The following is a 21,334-nucleotide window of genomic DNA, read 5'->3' on the forward strand; positions in this document are numbered from 1 at the left end:
CTGGCCTCCTTGAAGCCCTTGGGTTCAGCAGGGCAGTGGAAAAGTAAACATGTCCGCAATAGGCATTAGTAAAAGGCGATTGGAGGATTGGTGGACGAAAAGTAGGGAAACGACAAAAAATGGAGACGTACAAAAGCACACTTAGCAATAGGGGATCAGAAAACTTGGGTTTGGGAGTTTATAGTGTTTATTTTTTTTTATTGTTTAACTTAGGTAGGACATTAGGCAGTATAATAGCAAGAGCTTGGTGGTGCAACCCACCGCCCCGTTCCAAAGGGGACGTTCATAACATCCATCCATTCATCCACGAGGTAGAATCTACTGTTTCAAACGTGTAATAATTTCGTGCCAATTCCAGCAAAACTGCGGACTCACGACGAACTGAGATGAGTAAGTAAAACCTCGTTTAATTCGGATTTCGCAGGACCGAAAAGAATGTCCTAATTAACCGAATGTCGAATTATCGAGGGTATCAAGAAAACAATAAGCAAATGCATACTACGTCAACAAGCTTTTATTTACTGAATGAATCAGCAAATCCTGTTTCTATTTTGCACAAAAGCAGTATGAAAGCTGCGATTCTCATATAGTGACTGATTAGCGCCTCGCGACTTTCTTCACAGCGTGGCCACGGCGCGCATATCCAGATTATTTTCTTGCCACTGTCACCAGGTTGCCGCATATCGCGATGTAGACTGTGCTGTTCATCCTCAACAGCTTCGCACTGAGTAAAAACAGAACTACTGTTTGCCGCAACTGCTGTGAACGAAACCGTGGCCGCTATCGACTCAATCATGCATGGCGATCTTGAGGTTCTGAAGGTATGTCAAAACGAAACTACTGTTTGCCACGACCACTGCGGACAAAACTGCGGTCGCTATAGACCCGATTAGGTATGGCAACTACGCAGCCGTGAAGGCATGCGGCCAATGCAGTGCTAAACGCAGCGGTAAATGCAAGAAGAAAGGCTTTAAACACACAAATAGACACAATATTTTCTGGCGTTGCTGTCATTCATGCACAATTTCTGCTGATGACTGTGGCGATGCGAACTCCGACGCTTCGCTTTGGTAAACGCCGTTTTTGCTTTTTTGCATTGCACATTTGCGGTTCTCTGTGCTCGCCAAGCTCCAAGAGTTGTCCGAATTAACTGATGTGCAGCCAAATATGTCTGAATTAACGAGACTTTCATTGCATTAAATAATGCGTACACCTGCCGGGACCAGAGGACGAGCCCGAATTTATGAGGTTTGACTGTACTTGAATTTCATTTATTTCTGCTTACCTGTTCTATATATTTGTGTTGTGCTTCTTACAGCATTTAGTACATATTTGTTAAGAGTGTTATAAACAAACGGTCAAATCTGCAGCTTTACTTCAAAGAACGGAATACACATTCATAGTTTGGTGTGCTTGATATAGTACACTGGGCTTTAGCATTTGCAAATTTTACAGAATTTTAGTGCAAAGCAATCGCATTTGCACACATTTTGGAGCCTTCTAGCCTTGCGCGAGTAGGTGATATGCGGGGTTACGTTCCGGCAAATTTCGTTAATGTGGGATTGTGGTACAGCGACATTTTGTTGTCGAGAGGTATGAAATGCATTGAATTCTATGGGCGCTCGTCGGTGACACGAAAATATTTCGTTGTCACAGGATTTTCTTATTGCGGGTTTCGAATGTATAACTTTCAATGCTTCGCTTCAGTCAAAACAGCCCATTTTTTATAATCCGTCACATCCATCTTCGCCTTTTAGCAGCTTGTTCTGCAAACACTATCACGGGTGTAAAGCAAGGTGAAAGAGGAACACAACCAAAGTAATTGACTGTAGGTGAACAAGGTAAGTCTCAGGCTGGAGTCAATGGTTCAACGTTGGCAGCAACATTTTAATGAAGACAAGCCTCGTCAAAATGCCGGCTTCAGCGTGAGAAATCCCTTGTTCGTCCACTGTCAATCACTCCAAATCTCCGAGAACTTCCTGTAAATGCTTTGTCATGCTGCCATGTTTGTCATGTTGCATACACATTGCCTAATGTCTAACTTATACCCGACTGCAAAATCTAGTGTCATGTTCAACAACCAAAGCACATATGATTCGTTAGTAGGGCATGCTTTGTTAGGGTTTGTTAAAGGACACTAAAGGCAAACCCCAAGTCGATGTGGACTGTTTAAATACCATTCCAGAAACCTCGCAACACTTGTTTCGTGTCAAGAAAAGACTTAGTTTATGGGAAAACTGCACCTGAACGGTCCGAATACCTTTTTCAAAATTCAAATCTCCCGCCACCCAACCGGGGGAGTGGTGACGTTGCATACGTCTTTACCACCTTTTGCTGTTGTCGGTGAGTAAAACGGCGCCCAACAGACGGTGGTATCGAGCCAAGACAGAGCGGTGGATTTGCCACTGCAGCTGCTTTTTGTCAAGTGGCATAGACTGTTTGGACATACCACGACATCACATGGAAGTTGAATTCTCTGCTACTTGCAGTTGGTGCGAATTTTGCGAGCCAGCAAAACCAGTGCAGCACTGCGCGATAACGAAACTACTGAAACGCGAAAGCATGAGTGGTGCAGAGTTGAGCAAAAATGAAACCTTTTGACCACCTGCGTCATTGTCAAGAATAATTTCAATGAGTTCTTTTCTCTAAAAATGAAATAGAACTGGACAAGTAGCATTTTATCTCGTCTTATAATACAATACAAGGATGTTTTTTGCAACGAGTGGTTGAGTACTAGTGATAAAATTTAACTGAGGAGTGCTTTCGTCATCAGGCAAGTGCTTGAATGTCCTGGGGGAGTCTCTAATCATTTCCTGCATTTACCGCAATTTCTCGATTATTAAGGCTCTGTTCGTGATAATATTGACGCTTTAGAGACTCTGGAGCACTAATCTCTCACTTTAGCTTGACTTAATATTTGCCTTTAGTGTCCCTTTAAGGCAGTGAGTGCATTACACTAATAATCACTCAGATTGGATTAGTCCAGTTGGAGGAAAAAAACAAGTAAACAGCCTTTTACAAAAATACACTGTGTAGAGAAAAATGTAGGGACACAGAGACATGTAAGGATTTTTTTAATCTATGCTCTTAAGGACAAAAAAAAGGGAGGTGGGGGAGGAGTAAAACTGCATTAACTGCTGCACAATGGAAGTAGATGTTCTTGTGTTGAACACTTGTTGAGATACAAATGGCATTGCTAAAACTGTATCTGCTGTATTCATCAAACACCTTGGCCAGCATGGTATTAAATAGGTGATGGGCAAATTTTATTGTTCAGAAAAGAATTCAACACTCAATATGACCAACCTCAGCAAGAAAATCAATAAGACTTACTTGTAGGGAATAGACTTTACATCAATACTGCAAGCTTCAAAACCTTGAATCTTCTTTCCTCTGAGCTCGGGCATGTATGGCATTTTCAGTAGAGCAAAGCCTTCCGCTACTTTAGCGAAGTCAAGGTCTGGAAAAATGTCAAACAAAGGCAGTGATGCAGTGCATAGGCATAGAGTAAACATTATGTACGTTTTAAACAAACCTTTTATCCTGAATAGAAGATAACATTCATGCTTGCTGTATGCCTGAATATACGAAACAAAGGCACGCATTCCCTTCTCGTAAACTGCCCTAGGAGAGTAATGAACATGTTAATCTTTTACTACAGTTCAGAATGAATTTGCTCAATGCACAAGTACTAAAACTAATTAGCTTTAGCTTTCAACTTGCCTGTCTTTCGTTGCCATTTTTTTCACTCTCGATGTAACCTCATTTATCACTGGTGGGGGATCCATCTTTTCCAGTGTAACCTATTAGGCCAAAAGGCAACAAAAAGAGATTGAGAAAAAAATGTCACTGGGCATTCATCACTTATGAAAATTCACTTCTGCAATTTCTTGTAGTTGGCTACATCTTCAAGTAACTTATATGTCAATTCTACATGTGCACATTTTCCTAAAATTTCTGTTGATAAAGTAATCAGGTTGTCAGTGCTATAAAAAATGAAATGGTGCTCTAAATCCATAATGATGTGAACAGTGATGCTAATGCCCCATGCCATTTCGGAGCAACAAAATAGACTTTCGGAGCAGGTTTATGGAAGTGACTGCAAACTATAATGTACAGAGCTTTTACAGCGAGCAAGACATGTGAAGGCTGTAAGTGGTCACTGGTTCATAAACGCAATCCAAACACTAAAAATACACGGTGTAGAGAAAAATATAGGGACAGAGACATGTAAAGATTTTGTAACCTCTGCCCCCTCTCTTCATTGCAGCCATTACTATGGACTGCGACAAAGTGGTTGTGTCCTAAGATGTGCTTAAAAAGTACTTTAGTGCATGGCTTAGAAAAGCACGGAAGCACTTGGACGTGTTACATGCAGACTTCAGAGGCTTTCGGGAAACTTAAGGGTGATCTCACTGCTATAAACGTACCCTTTAAGACAGAGCACTCTGTGAGAAAAAAAGGTATGTTGATAATACAGGAGAGCCTAATGTAATAGGCACACTCTCCTTCTTTCTCTCCTTAAACGGAATGGGCAATTTTTTACATTCTTGCGTTGCTGCAACGCTGTTGCCAGATGATAAATGTCTTCTGAAGTTAATAATAATAATATTTGGGGTTTTACGTGCCAAAACCACTTTCTGATTATGAGGCACGCCGTAGTGGAGGACTCCGGAAATTTTGACCACCTGGGGTTCTTTAACGTGCACCTAAATCTAAGCACACGGGTGTTTTCGCATTTCGCCCCCATGCTTCTGAAGTTAAAGTATCGGTAATTTTGATAAAAGAAATGCTATCTACGCAAATAGTTGCATGCATAGGTACAAGGGTTCTTAGCTCGGCTTGTTGGTTTACATACATTATGGCAAAACAGCACACATGACAGGATGTGCGATAAATGGCCAGGACAATGCGCTTACTATCAAGTGATTCTTTATTTGAAGCAACATAGTAATATAAGGCAGAGGACACAAAGGGCACAACGCTATCTATAATTGGCCGGCTGGTATGGGAAAGCAAATAGAAATCAATGAACAAGTCATACTTGATGCTTTTTCTTTTTTTCTTTTTTTGTACAATTCCAAACGAGTTTGCTGTTGTACTAAATGTTGTTGTTGAAAGATTGTGTTTTAGGGAACAAATGAACCCGTAAAAAAATATGCGTAACTCTACTGAGTAATTTTGTGTGTTCTCGATAGTGAATGTTGGCGCCGGGAAATCATACATAACGGGATTGTATCAACCAGGTTCTACTTTATTGGTAAAAACCGGTATTGTTATAAGTGGGTTCAACTACCCATAAAAACAAAAAATAACATGTTAAAAAAAAAAAATTATCTAGATATGGTTTCAGAATCACGGCCTTTTGATTCAGAGTTGGGTGACCAAACATCCGCCCACAAAACATTCTTTTTGTTAAGCTTCCACATTGTTGAAGTACAAAACAAAGTATAGTGAGCATGTTCAACACACAGACAGTAACCCTCAATACCGACGAATATTCTCTTTGTAATTCTCATTCCATTTATATCCCTCATTCCATATATATTCCATTTTTATAGGTAGAAGAAACTAGCAGGAGGAGAGAGTAGTAATGACATACCGTTTTATTTCACATGTTGAATCAACACATCCCAATGGTACGTCATTTCAATACCTACCGACAACTCACATACATTTACATGTATGTAAACTTTGTTAAATGTCCCACATACAGCTATCATTGTAAAATGGGCTTACATGCTGGACGTGTCCACATACAAGGGTGTAAAGAACTACAAATACCAAGAACGTTTCAGTTTAAATGCAGTCTTAATTTTAAAGCTCAAAAAACAGCAACTTACTTTCTGATTCAGCTCCAGGAACTTGATGTAGGCGTCCTCACTGGGCATCAGCAGAAGCACTGCGTTGCCTTCATTGCCCATTCTCGCAGTCCTTCCACAGCGATGAATAAATGAGCTGAAGCAAAAGAAAAAAACATTTGAGTAATAACACAAGACAAGTTATTGGCCATACTTAGGGTTCATCATTTTTGGCTTTGATTTTTTCAGAATTCAGCACACTTTTTTGGTATTTATTTCCACCTGAAAATTCAGTTTCTTGGGTGATTATGTTTTTACAGATGAGCTTTCACCAGCTTTTTTTTGGTGGATAACTTCTTGTGTCGAGCTTATTGGCTTTTGTCGGTGAATATTTCGTTCACAAATTTTGTTGACGAAATGTGCTGTAGACTGCAGATCCTATTCTTCAATACTGAAGTTGCATTTAGTGCACAGGATATCAATGTTTCGAGAAGCAGTCTAGCAATAATGTCACGTGACAATGCAGGAATTATGAATGAATGCATTTGATATTCAAACAATAGAAGGAGATCTTATTTGTAACATTATGTGGGCAGACACTAGAGAGCTCCAATGAAATACAGAAATTTTTTTAAGAATGCGGTAGATACGACCTCATGTTACCATCAGTAAACTTGCTCAGTTCACGCACCGTAGTGGCTCTGGCACAAATACTGCAAGAGCTGAGGCTAAGGCTCCCTCGACCTCTCTGCTAATCCCCACTCCTGCACTCGCCACAAACAGGAATACAGACCTCCGGCTTCTCATTTTCATAAAATTTCATCACAGCGGCAGGCAAAATAGATGCACACAAAAAGACAGTAAAGATTGCTTTGGCCACAAGCTGACATGTGACCTTGCCAGGGTCCTTACATCAGAGTGTATGTAGGCTGATAGCTGTGCGCCAATCGCTGTCTTAGATTTCTGGTAAATTTGCTCTCACGAACCCTTTCCATAGAACCGAACTCCGGAAAAAAAAATATTAGCCTACTTTTGTTGGTTTAAAGTGAAAATGCTGAACCCTAGCCATACTTTTCATGGACAGATGCATAGTCATGCTCTTTTACTTAATAGCATACACCCGCTTGCCTGGCTCTACATTCAGGAAGACATGCACCTCCAGATTCCTATTTTTTCTTATTAGAGACACTAGAATTATAAGGCTTCAGGCAATAACAGTTTCGCTTGCTACTCTGAAAATTGTCATTTGTATCCATGTGTTTTTAAATTTTAGGCTTTATGTGGCAATGCAGCATGCAGCATATATGCATTTTCTTTGCACACTTTTTCACATGCAATTTTTTTATTTTATAGATTATAATACAACAGCTTATTTTGTGTCTTGAGAATGGCCCACAGAAAGATGTTTTTCAAAAACTGTTGGCCATGATACTGCCAACATGTGTAGACAAATTGAACCCTATCAGCTTTGAAAGCTACAGGTGCAATATTTTGTCATGTAGTGACAATTTGAACTATGCAAAACACTGCACAGAGAGCATGAAAAGCCAGAAAATGCACTTTCTTTTGTTTTAATCTGGAACATAAAATTTGAAAGTGCATTTGTTCTGCAAGATCCAAGGAACTGCTGTGATAGCCAGTGCTCACAATGTAATTTTCTTTTTCTTTTTTAAATTTAAAGCAGGAAAAAAAGTTTGACAGCATGTTACCCTCCTGCAACACACGAAGGTGAAAGCCTGCTTCACATTTGGTAATGCTTTAAGAAATACGATTGGAGGGGTCAGACTTCTTGCAAGACATAACGAGCCACAGTGTGAAGTACACGTGAGGCGTTTTAGGTTGACGTCCTCAACAACACATGCGAGCGCTTAATGCACTACCTAAAGGTGCAGCATGCTTGTCACCAGTAAGCGTTACATATGTAACACTTACATATATGTAACACAAGCTGAAAACAATTACGCTGAATCCTCCCAGCAGGGGAAAGCAGCACTCGCAGTTGAACGCCTTGCTCCCGCTGCTTCGCACATCGCACCTTGTTTCTCACTTGGTGAGCATCCTCGGGGTCATGGCGCACTTCCAAGGCCTACCGCGCAATCTGCTAGGCCCTGGATGAGCATCCCTCATCGCTGTCTCTCTCACGCGTTGCAGTCGACTGTCGCCACAACCGCTGCCACGTGACATCAGCGACGCAACACCTGCTTTTCTGTCTGTGCGCACCGCTCATTCCCCTCTCCACCCGCCGCTCACTCGGAGGTCACATGGCTTTTTTTTGTACTACTACTCAACTAGACGCTGTTTTTTTCTGCAAGGCATGCAACGAGCCACTTTGGGCTTTTGCCTAAAAAAATGACTCTAGTACCACTGTGACAGCATTAAATGCATGTTCACTGACGTCTACACTTTAATGTTTCCTTTGGTTCCTTTAGATGTGAAAGCAGAATCGAAGAGCATAACTGTGCAAATAAACGTCAGAAATGAAACCTTTTTTTAGACAGATGTGATCCTTAAGCCTATGTTTTCCCTTCAGAAAAGCAAAATAAGCAACAAGCAACATGCATAACACTTGAATACAGCAATACTAAATGTGCAGTTCCAGCTTTCTGAAACGTGGTTCAGAATAAGTAACAACCATCCATTCAACCAGCTTAGAACAAAGAAACAGCTCTATTTCCAGAACTTCAGCCCCTTTTTACAACATGCACCAGCGTGGGCCTGCGACACATGTAGTGCACAAAAAATTGTAAGAACTACCTGGATGATTTTGGAGCATCATACTGGACAACCCACTGGACATCTGGAATGTCAACTCCTCTTGCCATAACATCTGTGCAGACAAGCACACCTCTGTAAATAGTGACGGAGAAGATGAATTCAAAAGATGCTTCAATTTTTTGAACTGTTAAGTGAATGGAGTGCATAAGAAGTACATTATTTACTTGTCCATTTTCATGAATCTGTTGAAGACCTTTTGTCTTTTCTTTTTCATCTTGCCATGAATGTTGATAATAGTCATGTTTTTCAGTAGCCTGTGGAGGAAACAAAACCAAGCTTGCGAAAAACAGTTCTAAAAGACATTGTTGACTCTGAGGAAAGCAAGAACAAAGCACTCTAATGAAACTAGAGTAATAACAATTACTTCTGTGCCATGTTCTCTAACATGAATAAACAAGTTCTTTTGCCATAAGTTTTAATGGCACAGTTCTTTTATATTATTTATAAAACACACATTTCCAAAATGATCTCTCTCGCCTTCTGTTTGTCGCATACTCATTAACGTGGTTACGGAGTATTAATGTTAGGGTTAAACAAAATGCCTTAAGACATTTCCTGGAAATTGAAGAATTGATGGAGTTTGATATCACAATGCAACACAGTGGCTATGAGTGACTGCATGATGGAGGCCTCCAGATTAATTTTCAAAAGTAAACAAGTTATGGGGCCTTGCATTTTAAAACTGCACACTGGCTTATGAGGGATAGACATAGTGGAGGGCTCTGATTTAATTTTGATCACTTGAGGTTCTTCATTGTGCACCTCAAAGCACAGTACATGAGCATTTTTGCACTCCACCCCCATCAAAATACAGCCATTGTGGCCAGGAGTCGAACCAATGACCTCATTCTTAGCAGCACATACCATAGCCCCTAATTTACCACGGCAGGCAAGATTAATTTTCAGAACTTAGGGTTCTTTAACCTCCATTTTAAGCTTAACATAGAAGCACTTATCTATGCCACACCCATCTGAATCTAGCTGCCATGATTGAGAATTAAACAGGCAACATTATTGCTCAGGAGCAGAACTACCCTGCCACTAAGCTGGGTGGATTTCTTCAGTACAAAGTATATATTAATGATGAATTTAGGCAGGAATTAATTATGCCTAAGCTTGATATGGCACATTTCAAAATGCTTTAGAAACTGCATGATGAAAAAAGTTTGACCTTCTGAGGAGCAAGTATGGTGTGAAACAAACATAACACAAAAAAATGCAAACAGCAATTTTTTATGTAAATACTTTCCCCTGCCTAAACAATAGAGCAGAACTTACTGTACAAGAATGGCAGAAAAATACTCAACACAGGCACATGTGCTGAAGAAGACCATGTGTTTTCCACCTGAATGGCTTTTCAGAAACGCCACCAAAGTGCTGAGCTTTTGGTCTGCCTCACAAAGCTGGAACAGAAACAAAGACACTATCTGCAGCTTGCAGTATTTTTTCATTTTTGGCAAAGGTGCCTTACAATGTAAAAATTTTTCAGCAGTGCAGGAGTGCGTTGTGTACGGCCACATTCAGTGGGTTTTTCCTTCACTGTAACACTGACAGGGTTTCGAAGGCCAGCACGAATGAGATCTTCTACTTCCTTTGTTTGGGTAGCTGAGAACAAGCCTGTTCTTCTCTGTTTGGGTAAGAATGACAAGATGGTGTTGATGCTGTGGACAAAGAGGAACACATTTGCAGATTTAAAAAAAGAAAAAGCATGCACACAGAGGGAAAAAAATGCACCTGCAAATGTCTTGGCAAATTATTCAGCTATTGCATGCTTAAGTATAAATTCCTATTTCATCCTGTTGAAGTTTGGCTCTTCAGTATGTCCTTGAGATAAATAATAATACAAAACAGTATAGGCAACATGTAAATAAAATGAATAACTTGATTTTAACAGGCACTTGTAAAGGCAATAGACTCCCCTACATATTTCAAACCACAATAGGGCATCACTTTGTGGACCAGTTAGTGCAAATTCTTGTTCAAGGCATATTCATTTGCTTGAGAAACATCCTAAAGCAGAAACATATTTGCCAGCTGATGCAAAAATTGATGTAAAAACCAGGGAGGTCTACTACTTTTGCGCAAGAGGGTAACGCCACTGGAAGCAATACAGACCAATGTCTCCTATTTCTGAAATTTATACATAAATAATGTGAGGGCAACAGTAGAAATAGTGGTTACCAAATGTGGCACAATGCGCCATTGTCAAACTTTGTGAACACATGGAGGAAGAAAAAAAAAGGTTGGAGAGAGCATCATGTGACAATTTTGAAGCCTAGTCACAAAAAAATTAGAAGGATGAGTAAACAGCCTTCACCATATGTAGGCAAGCAGTAATTTCTAGCTAATTCATGCAATGCAAAAAGTACAGAGAGCTGAGTCAAGAGTGGTAGAGAGCAGTACATTGAAACATTACAGTGAAAGGTCTGGCAACCATATACAGGCCCTGTTCTCAAAACTTGTAGTGTGCCAAATGGCTCTGAAGAGAGAAAGAATGAAGGAGGAGCAGCGTCAGAAAATGTTGGCTTATTGATGCCAGTTACGTCATGCTGACTCCTAGTTTTTAAATTCCTCTACGGCATTAACAAGCACCTTTTAAAAATTGCTATAGAATGCTTTCTGGAAGATGCTTAAATGTTTGTGTTTAAGTAAATCTCTGATGGACTAGTGAGGGTTACTTTAATATATTGCATGAAGTATAGAGGGTGTTTAAGCAAACACTTTCAAAAATTCTTAAAGGTTGCCTGTGGCAGATAGCACAATTCTAGATCATGAAGTGGTCTACTCGAAGCGGCAGACACTACTTGCAAATATATATATATATATATATATATATATATATATAATGCATGATCGACTAATTAGCAAAAATTCAAATTAGCTTTTAAGCTAATTACCTTATGGCCCACATTGCAATTTACAAATCCTAGCTAGGGAGTTCGCAAAGCAGATTCACTTGGAACGAATTCTCGTGAAGACACCAGTTTCGAGATATTAATTCCTGAACTTTGCAGCCAAATGCCTTTGCATTCCACTTACTTTTGTGCTTGAATGCATAAAACTAAGTTTTGTTAAGAAAGTAACTGGGACGCCAGTGCATTTCTCCGGAAAGTTCACTGGTGTCACCTTGAGAATTCATTCCAAGTGGATCCAGCTTGCGAACTACATGGCTAGAATTTGTAAATTGCAATTTGGGCCATAAGATAATTAGTTAAAACTTAATTAGTCTATTATGCATAAAATTATTTTGCAAGTAATGTCCGCCTCAGGAGATAAGGAAATCCCTTTATTTCCTGAACTCTCACTTTGAAAGATTCAAGGCAACAATTGATGCGCCTCTTTGAGTAGACAAGCTCATATAACAACCTGTCATATAACAAGCCTGTATATAATGTACTGAACAGAAGCCCTCAAATGACCTGCGAATGCGTCAAGGTAGCTGCGAAGTTTAAATATTTGAGAACCATTGCTTGGTTACATGTGATGCATTTTGTTAGTTTGTGCCTGGACTTTGATTTTAGGCAAAAGGCTGAGAAGCGATATCCTGCCTGGATGGATAACAAATAATAAACTTTAAGAGTCAGCAATTTTTGCTGGCAAGAGATGAAATATTCTATGCCTATGAATAAATGAAGATGGATCACTTTGCATAGTTTCCCTCTATTATCAAGATCTATAAAGCTGCAGACTGCCACCATCCAATGCATAACCACTGAGGAATGAGCTGAGTTGGCTTCTGAAGCGTTGAATTTAATATAATTCCCCTTTTGCCTGGAAACATTACTGACTTCAAAATTGATTATCCCAACCAGGCAGGCAATTCTGTCAAAATGTCGAACACATCGTGTTGTGCACATCACAAGTCAATGTCAGCACTGTTATTGTCCTAATGCACTTTAGTGCATTAACCCAGCAAGATGCTAACACGCAGAGTAGAGGTACTTTCTCAGGTCATGGCTTGAAAATGACCCCCATTTCTTAAAGACCATGCCACAGCTAACTACAGACCTCGATATAACGAACATCAATAGTAATTAACTTTTCAAGTATTCAAGTATTTAACTTTTCATAACCTCTTGTCTATAAAACACGTATTTAGAATCTCAATATATAACAAATTGTGTTTGTACGCAATTTCAATATAACTAAATTTCACTGCCACCGCAAAGAGATGCCGAGACATAAATGGAAACTTCCGCTGACGCAGATGGTCAAATGATTGAGTTACAAGTGGCTGCTTGCAAATGCACTTTTTAAACCGTGCACTGCTCAACAAGAGCGACTGCCGAAATGGAGCCGCAACATATTCCGTATAAAGTCCAAGTGCGATAAGGTCCTATAAAGCCCTGCACACTGTGTGCTTTAGGTGCGAGTGAAAGTGTGCATGGGTGAGACAAGAAAGATGGTGGCTTCACGAGTGACACCTTCCTGTGCAAGCAAAGGGAAAGAGGGAGGGGAGCGAGCTAGCAGTAACACGATCAAGCGCGCACGAGGGGGTGGAATGGGGGTAAGTTGATGTGCATGTTGACTTCTGGCGTGCGTCTCGGCCGTGACTGTACATGGCTGTAAGCGTTGCTGAGCACATGCGTAGCCGCAAACTCTGCTTTAGAGGTAATCTGCCGTGTGTGCAAAGAGTGGGCGCGCCGAGATGGCGACGCACCATGTAAGCTGTCTTCCCGCACATTTAGTATTGGAGGTTGCGTAATCTAGATAGGTGACTCGTTGGAGCGAGAGGCAGACGAAGCATTCCCTCCCCGCTGCCAGCGCTTTTCCTGATAGCGTCGTCCCAGTGCAGGCGACGCTATCAGGAAAAGCACTGGCAGCGAGAAGGGAAGTGCAGGCGACGCTATCAGCCTTGAGGGTGAAGTGCACGCGAAAGCGTGGCTAGCTTCACATAATTCGTACCGCCGAAGTGAAGATATTGTCGACGTACGTGGCATGAAACCATATCATTCGGCACCGACTCACAAATTTATCAAAATGAATTGTTTTGGCATTCAAATTTGCTTTTTTCGATTGTCCGATAATTCAGAAAGCTCTGCGGCTCCTTTCTGTGTAAGAAAAACCGATTGGCGACTGTACTTGCAAAAAGGTCGAATTTCAATACAATGAAATTTCAATGCAAAGAAGCAAATTGTCAATTTTACCGACTTCGTTATGTTGAGGTTTAACTCTATTAACACCAAGGGTTAAACATTGACTGTAGCAGCTGCATGTGTGCATTCTATTCAGAGTAAACAGTGAAACTTGCATGCAATGTATAGAAAGCCCAAGTGAACTTAGTATTCTCTGTTAAGAGGAAGCTTTAGCTTGGGTGCTCCTATCTAAATACATGTAAAAGGAGCATTCGTTTTTCTCGGCAACCACTGCACCAAATTTGACCAGGTTTGTAGCAGTTAAAAGAAAAACTTAAAATATAGTGACTGTTGGTTTCGAATTTTCGAGTTACAAAATCAAAAATTTTCAGAAAACGAAACTATTATGTTTACAACTCTAACTCAATAACAGCGAATAATAATACAATTCTGTGAATCGAATCTAATAGTACATCTAAAGCGGACAAAATTTATATGTTACACAGGAATATAAAAAAATTTAATAATAGGGAAATAGAACTTTTGCAAAACCCTTGTAACGAACGTAACAAATTCACGTAACATGTAAAATGAGATATTGAATTTGTCCGCTTTGAATGATCTAATTGATGCCATTTACATAACCGCGATATCAGTTCTTGATGCAAAGCTATGAATTTGTAAACCTCGTGCTTCTATTTTTTTAAAACTGTCTAATATTTGAAAGTCGTTTTAAGAAAATTCAAGCCCTAAATCGAAATTCCGCTTCCAACAGTCACTAGAATTTAACTTTCTCTTTCAAATGCAATAAATTTCATTAAAATCGCTCCAGGGGTTATCTCATCAAAAAGTTTTTGCATTTTACATGTATTTGAATAGGCCGCGTCGGAGTGGGGCCCGAGCTAAAGCTTCCTCTTAAGAATCACAGGAGTGGAATATCCCAAACATGCATCATTACCTATCCATTGCCTGGAATTGACAAAAAAAGAATAAAAAGAGGGGGTTGAATAGCACAAAAAAAATGGATATACCTTTTTTCAAATCCCATGTCCAACAGGCGGTCTGCTTCATCCAACACGAGCACTTCCTGCAACGGGAACACAAAAGATGTAATAATGAAAACCATTTGTCAGCCACTTCACTTCTCCTGGACAGTTTTTGTTGAGAGCAGCAGTGGCAAAAGTAATAACAAAAATGAAGATGCATTAGTGAACTACAAGAAATGTCATACTTGAGAAGTACGCCCCAATTGCAATATGAAGGGAAAGACCAACAAACAATGATTACCGCCAATGTGTGGAATGAAACATGACATGTGAACGTGACCGTAGCAGCTCGCATGTTGAACATGTTGAACACGTTGAAAGTGTTGTGCAACAATTTTGTTCACCATAGATGTTAAGACGCTTTGACCTCCTAAATGAAAATTGGGGTTCTCCCTTTCATAGTGCTCACTGGCGTACTTGCAGCAGAGAAGCGTGATCATGCTTCTTCCACCTTACATTTACAAATAGAACATGCTGACTTATTGTGAGAAATCCAGCTCGAAGGCACAGAAATTTCCAGTACCAGAGGTTTTACACAAGCCGCAAAGCTGAAGCTTTCATCTTTTCGTTCAAACATGTCCACCATACGTCCTGGTGTCGCCACTATGATATTAGCTCTGAAAAAATAACCAATTACACACAATAAGGTCAACAGATCTGAGGTTCTCAATATTGTAAGAATGATGAAGAGGTTATTACCCTTTTTCCTTGAAAGTCTTCACATCATTTATGGGATTATAGCCTCCTGTAAGAAGCTGCCCTGTGAACTGTGGCAAAAACTGAAGGAAGTGTTCGAGGACATGGTAAATTTGTGTAGCAAGCTCTCTTGTGGGAGAGATAATAATAGCACCAACCTGAGGGAAAAAAATACACAGAGATGGAAGAGTGATAAAAATTAAGCTGAAAAGTTCTTTAGTGCCATCTGCCCATCAAATATATGTTTAGGCATAAAGTATAATCTACTTGTTTTGAAACATATGCACAGCAAAATGACTTCCGAACAATTTGACTAGTGACTTTCTAAATGGCAATTTACATTGCCAGTAATGAGCACATATTAGTTCAATTATGGAGAAACAGATGCAACAAAGTGATCAGAAAAAGCAGGTGATACAGGTCCTAATAATGCAAAAGAAAAAATGGTAGGCAACCCTAACCTTTGACTTAGTTGTCTCTTAGTGGCACTTGCACCTCGGCGTTGGTGCTCTTTAGGTGGACTTTAGGCGAACATAACGCACAAACTGAACTTGGAGGCAAATGTTTTCCATTAATCAGCCAGTTCAATATCATGCCACCTTCTTGTGTGTGACGTCATTACTTCCGCTTTCTACTTCCGGGTTTCCAGGAATTTCACCAAAGTTGTGCTCACGTGGCGGGTCTCTGAAGTCTACGATTCTGTGCTTTGGTTGTGCAGTAATCAGTAATTTCAAATTAATTCTAATTATTACAGACACTTAAGTAACTCAACTTGTAACTAAACTTATGCTCTGATATCTATAATGAAACATATGAATTTAGTACTGTATTAATTTTTTCTGATTTATTTTAAATTTTGTCCCAGGTTGTCTCAGTGATTTCTAATTATTCCAGATGCTTCAGTAACTCAACTTGTAACCTGTAAATCAACCATGGCGGAGGTGAAGCAGGCATTAAGTATTCCCCATATGTGGGCCGATCCCGAAGATAGTACAATACTGAGCTGACCCGCAGCAGAGGTAAAGTAGGCATTAGGCACTCCCTATACGTGGGCCGATACCAAAGTTTTTTTTTCTTTTTCTGATTTATTTTGAATTTCCTCCCCAGTTGTCTCAGGAGGTGAACCTGAAGTGCTGTGCAAGAAAAAAATAGTGTCACTCGATGCTCGTGCCACTAAAAAGAAAATTCTGAGCCTTTACATGCTAAAATTACAATCTGATTATGAGCCACACAGTAGTGAGGGACTTCAGATAATCATCACCATCTGGGGTTCTTTGACATGCACTTATTACACAATACATGGACATTTTTGCATTTCACCCCCATCGAAATGCAATCATTGCGGCCAGGATTTGATCCCGCAAAAGACTATTCAAGCAACACTTATAATGGGTGTGACTCAGTACAAGATTTATTTCATATTGTAACTAACAACAGCTTGTCAATACAAAGTTTGCAGATTCAATTTAATTACACATAAATATTGTGCTCTTATAAAATAATAAAACAGTGATCAACTTGCACCAATAATTCCCTTGCCCCTGATGCAACCAACATGGGCACATGCAACTGGAACCAAAAAGTAAACAAAACAGTGTGGAAGGACTGAAGTGCTCTAGCAGGTCACCTTTAAATTTAGGTAAGCTACGTTCACTGTGAGCAAACCAATCTCGCGGTTACATTCAAGCAAAGCACACCTACTTCAACCAGTGAAGTCAGTTAACGAACTTCATAGGTTTAATTTTGATCCGACTTCAACAAAACTGCCACCAAGAAGGCCAAGACTTAGTTCCTGAGCATAAGTTGCTTTAGCACTGCTAGTGTTGAAGCAAGCAACTGCTTTCACCAAGTTTTTGGGGTCCTGAACGAGTAAAGAACTCCACAAAAGTCATAAATAGCCTTAGATACTTGCAGCAGTACCTCGTGACAACCACATGCATTATTGTTAAGGTCATAAATGCATGATTTCGCCATGTGCGGCTACTGCAGTGCATGTGCAGCAATCTTATTGCTAACACTTGCATTGATCTTGAGATCACTTTCCACACATCAAAGAAAACACATCTGCATTATGTCACTACCAGTTTTCAAATTTGTGCAGTGACGTACATCTCTGACTCACCGCATATTTTGTGAGTGGTTCACCTCTCTTAAGCAGAATCTCCAATAGGGGTATTAAAAAGGCCAGTGTTTTCCCGCTGCCTGTCACTGCTTCCACAGCAACATCCTTATTTGACAAAAAAAGTGGTATTGTTGTCACCTGCATAGATAGAAAGATCAACAAGCTAGAATGACTCTGCAGTCACATGCTGTTAATACATAAAAATAATTTTGTAATATCATATTTCACAAGATCCCTGCATTGAGAATAGCTAAGGTAGTTTAACAACAGGTTATTTCTCTCATTTGCACAAAAATAAAACAAACCACGAATTTCTGCCTTAATACAATATTACAATGCAAATGCACCACCACTTCAATAAAGGGGAATGGTTAGAAAACTAAAGAAGCATGCTTCTCCCACTAGATCAATACCTAAAAGGCAACAATGCTGTTGGTGAAGTTCCAGATTATTGTGCTAGCATAACAAAACACATACGAGGACAAATACAGAAGAATGAGACTAAACAGGTGAAGTGCAAACTATCAATTGTCATTTTAATGGAAACGCATCGTGCAAGAAAAGAGAAAGAATGAAAAGGCAGCCATAAAGTCATAAACGTGGACCACATTACTTTTCCTTCAATTTCCACTCAGACAATCCATTTCTTTCCATGTCAAGCTGATAGAAGGAGCGCTGACACTCTTGTCTACGGTTCCAGATAACATGGCAAATGCTTCCAAAATTTTTATATTTGTTTTTATCCATGATCTTCATAAAACTGAAGTGTTGGCGAAGGTGGGCTTAGATTTGCATCTGCCACAGTGTGCTGCCCGGGGCATTAACCACACTGCCCAGGGCAGTGTGTTTCCCGGGGCATTAACGAGGTCTCAAGTGTACGTTTGTTCCCTTAGCCTGCGGTTCAAACAGCCTCCTATCTGTTGAATGCAATGTTTCTGCACGACAGTGGTATCTTGTACACAAGATGCCACTTGCTCCTAGCATTTTCAAAATATTCCGTGAACCTTGAGGCATGTCAAATGGCACAGAGTTGCTTTTTACTTCTGTCTGTCACATATTAGAATGCTAATAGTGCTTTTTTCTAAAAATTTGGAGGATGCTTAATTAAACTTCACCTTTAAGAGTGGAATGCGATAGCATTCAAAGGTCCCTGACTGCTTCTCACGCTTCCCGGCAACTGCAGCATATGTAATCGTAATGTTTACCGGGAAACGCTCGCGGCGAACGCTATGCATGAAGGCAGGCTTTCTGGTAGAAAGCCGGCCTCTCGCGTGGGTCGCGATGCGGCAGAGGTGAGTGCCATCTGGAAGTGTTTCAAGGAAACGGACCCGCCGTTCCGTGGCTTCCGAGAGATTCGCGCGCTGGCATGCACAAATGGCAGGTGCCGTGGCCAGTCTATGAATGGTAGAAATGCTGGAAAAGGGGTTTGTTTGAGTTTTCACGTAACAGAATTATGTTTTCTCGTATATTCAAATTACAATTCGACGCTATCATGTCTGTAGGTTGTGTGTAGCCATACTTTAAGGTTTTTCTACGTATTTTAGCGTGAGCAATTCGATTGGTTCAGTAATTTCGTTGCACCACATGGAGGGCCTGGGTATGGGTGGTCCGAAATTTTTTTTTACCGAAGGGCGTTCGTCGCCGGATTTCCTGCGACGTGGGACCCTCAACGCTATCGCGTTAAAAAAATGTGCAACGTCATTCATACTGGTTTAGCTTTTCAAAGAAGGAAAGTCAGCAATGTGCTACCTTAGAAGAACAGCACGGGTCTTTATGGGTTCTAAAATGGCTTCACTGCAGTATAGTTGTGTTATGTGGTGAAGCATGTAAGGTGTATTGCGGTGAAGTGAAGTGAATGGAAGGTGAAGAAGTGAGACTTTGCACATGCACCAAGTGTACTTTAGACTCATTCACACCGGTGACTGACAGCGGCCGCATGACCAAGTTGGTCAAAAATGGTTGCAAAATGTCACTTTTTTCAAAAAGCTATTATAATGGGCCAGTCGCTTGCAGCTCAATTTTTCAGTCGCAAAACTGCTCAATGATTCGATGCAGGTGCTCAGGAATAGGATGTCTGTATACACTGACACTTATTTCAAGTGGCGATAGCATTGGGAGCAAATATGAATGGCATATCGTGAGGCATTTCGGTGTGCTGACTGGCTGGTGTGAACATTGGTCACCTTAAGTCCCTTTTCAATTGCTAGTCCAAATTGGTCGCACAACCCACTCAAGTCGCCAGGGTGAATTAGCCCTTTGACAGCGCCTGAGGGACATCAAAGGGACCCGAACAAGTCATGGGTTCGCTGAAGCATGTGGGTGCAGGAAGTGTATAACATCAACAAGCAGCAGATCTTCTATGCGAACATCCCCCCCAGCATGCTCCAGCCTTGGCAGCCCCAACTGACTGACTATAGTTTACCTCAATTCAATATTCAGTTAGTATGTCTCGTTTAAAGAGAAACACTTTAGCTGCTTTTTAAACCTAGAAAATAATATTGAACTCTTAAGTGTTTTGGACGAGCTCAGCACGTCAATGTGATTTTGGTTAATTTTGCTTATTAGGACGAGCTCAGCTCGTCCACTTAGTTTTTCTTATACTAAATAGACGGCTGCAGTGCAAGCATTTGAAATCCGCAGTTATTTTGCTAAAATTAAAAAATTAAATCATGGGGTTTTACATGCCAAAACCACGATCTGATTATGAGGCATGTCGTAGTGGGGGGACTCAGGAATAATTTGGACCACCTGGAGTTCTTCAACGTGCACCTAATGTCATTTTCAATAAATCACACTGGTGCATGCCGGGGTGTCCTCGTGCGCCTTTTCATCCAATCATCATAGCACCAGGGCGGCCTGGTGCATACCTGTGCGATTTGCCAAATACGCCATAAATCTAAGCACCATGGATGTTTTCACATTTCGGCCCCATTTAAATGCAGCCGCCATGGCCGGGATTCGAAACCATGACCTCATGCTTAGCAGCCGGTAATTTCGCTTTCTTGTTTTACTACACATATGTCAAAACATTTTCAGCCACGTTAACCCGGTTTTCATGTTACACAACATAGATGGCAGCAGTTTGTCAGTTCAAACACTGCATTTTTGGATCGCACACTTACGGCACCTATTTCATCGTTTCTAACTGTACCTTTTGTTGCAGTGGCAAGCACACACACACAGCGTCTTCCGTATTTGGCCGGTGGATTTTAAAAAAATTCCTGTCCTCAAACTACTCATCTAATCGGGAGCAAATATCGCTCACTGGGTAGCATATTGTAGTCTAAGTTGTTTGAGATGTATTTAAACATCGGTATTTGCCTGAATTTTGTAGAATGAAGCAGAAACTGCTTTTGGTTACGAGCACAGATTTTGCAGACGGGAGCCAAGCTGCCGATCCGGCAGGTTGCGCCATCTGGCGGACAGCGAAGAAAACTTCTCGGCTCGGGGGGGGATAGGAGAGAAGTGCGCTTGCTTTGAGGGTGCAGCAGATGCAGTTCGTCTGCCACTCTTTTTTGCGATATTCATTTCGACGGGCAGACAAACTGTAACTGCTGCATCTTGGAAGCAAGTGCACTTCTATCCTACCACTGCCCCCCCCCCCCCCTGCCGAATTGTTTTCGTCGCCGTCCGCCAGATGGCGCAACCTGTCAGATCAGCAGGAGAGGAAAGAGGAAGCCACGAACTTGGTGGAGTAAGGAAATTAGGGAGGCCATTGAACAACGACGGTTGGCATCATGGGAACACAGAGAAGCAAAGAGGGCGCAGTTATCTGAAGAGGAAATAGGCCAAAAATAGGAATCTTATCGACAAAAGAAG

The 21,334-nt window shown here is 40.8% G+C and overlaps 1 protein-coding gene across 3 annotated transcripts in view; it reads right to left on the reverse strand.

Moving 5' to 3' along the window:
* LOC142586225 (ATP-dependent RNA helicase DDX55) overlaps positions 1-21,334 on the reverse strand; it is a 35,114-nt gene that overhangs the window by 10,462 nt on the left and 3,318 nt on the right. For 2 of the 3 annotated variants that reach the window (XM_075697477.1, XM_075697486.1), the window contains exons 2-13: positions 17,516-17,653; positions 15,397-15,551; positions 15,221-15,314; positions 14,683-14,738; positions 10,048-10,237; positions 9,855-9,979; positions 8,741-8,830; positions 8,556-8,648; positions 5,844-5,958; positions 3,724-3,803; positions 3,536-3,624; positions 3,334-3,460 (exon numbers count right to left, since the gene is read on the reverse strand). In XM_075697477.1, coding sequence (XP_075553592.1) covers positions 3,334-3,460; positions 3,536-3,624; positions 3,724-3,803; positions 5,844-5,958; positions 8,556-8,648; positions 8,741-8,830; positions 9,855-9,979; positions 10,048-10,237; positions 14,683-14,738; positions 15,221-15,314; positions 15,397-15,551; positions 17,516-17,653 — 1,352 coding nt within the window. Of the gene's footprint in view, positions 1-3,333; positions 3,461-3,535; positions 3,625-3,723; positions 3,804-5,843; positions 5,959-8,555; positions 8,649-8,740; positions 8,831-9,854; positions 9,980-10,047; positions 10,238-14,682; positions 14,739-15,220; positions 15,315-15,396; positions 15,552-17,515; positions 17,654-18,720; positions 18,766-21,334 lie in introns of those variants that run through there. The other variant, XM_075697480.1, reaches the window with a different exon arrangement.

Source organism: Dermacentor variabilis, chromosome 1, assembly GCF_050947875.1.
Source record: "Dermacentor variabilis isolate Ectoservices chromosome 1, ASM5094787v1, whole genome shotgun sequence".
NCBI lineage: Eukaryota > Metazoa > Arthropoda > Arachnida > Ixodida > Ixodidae > Dermacentor > Dermacentor variabilis.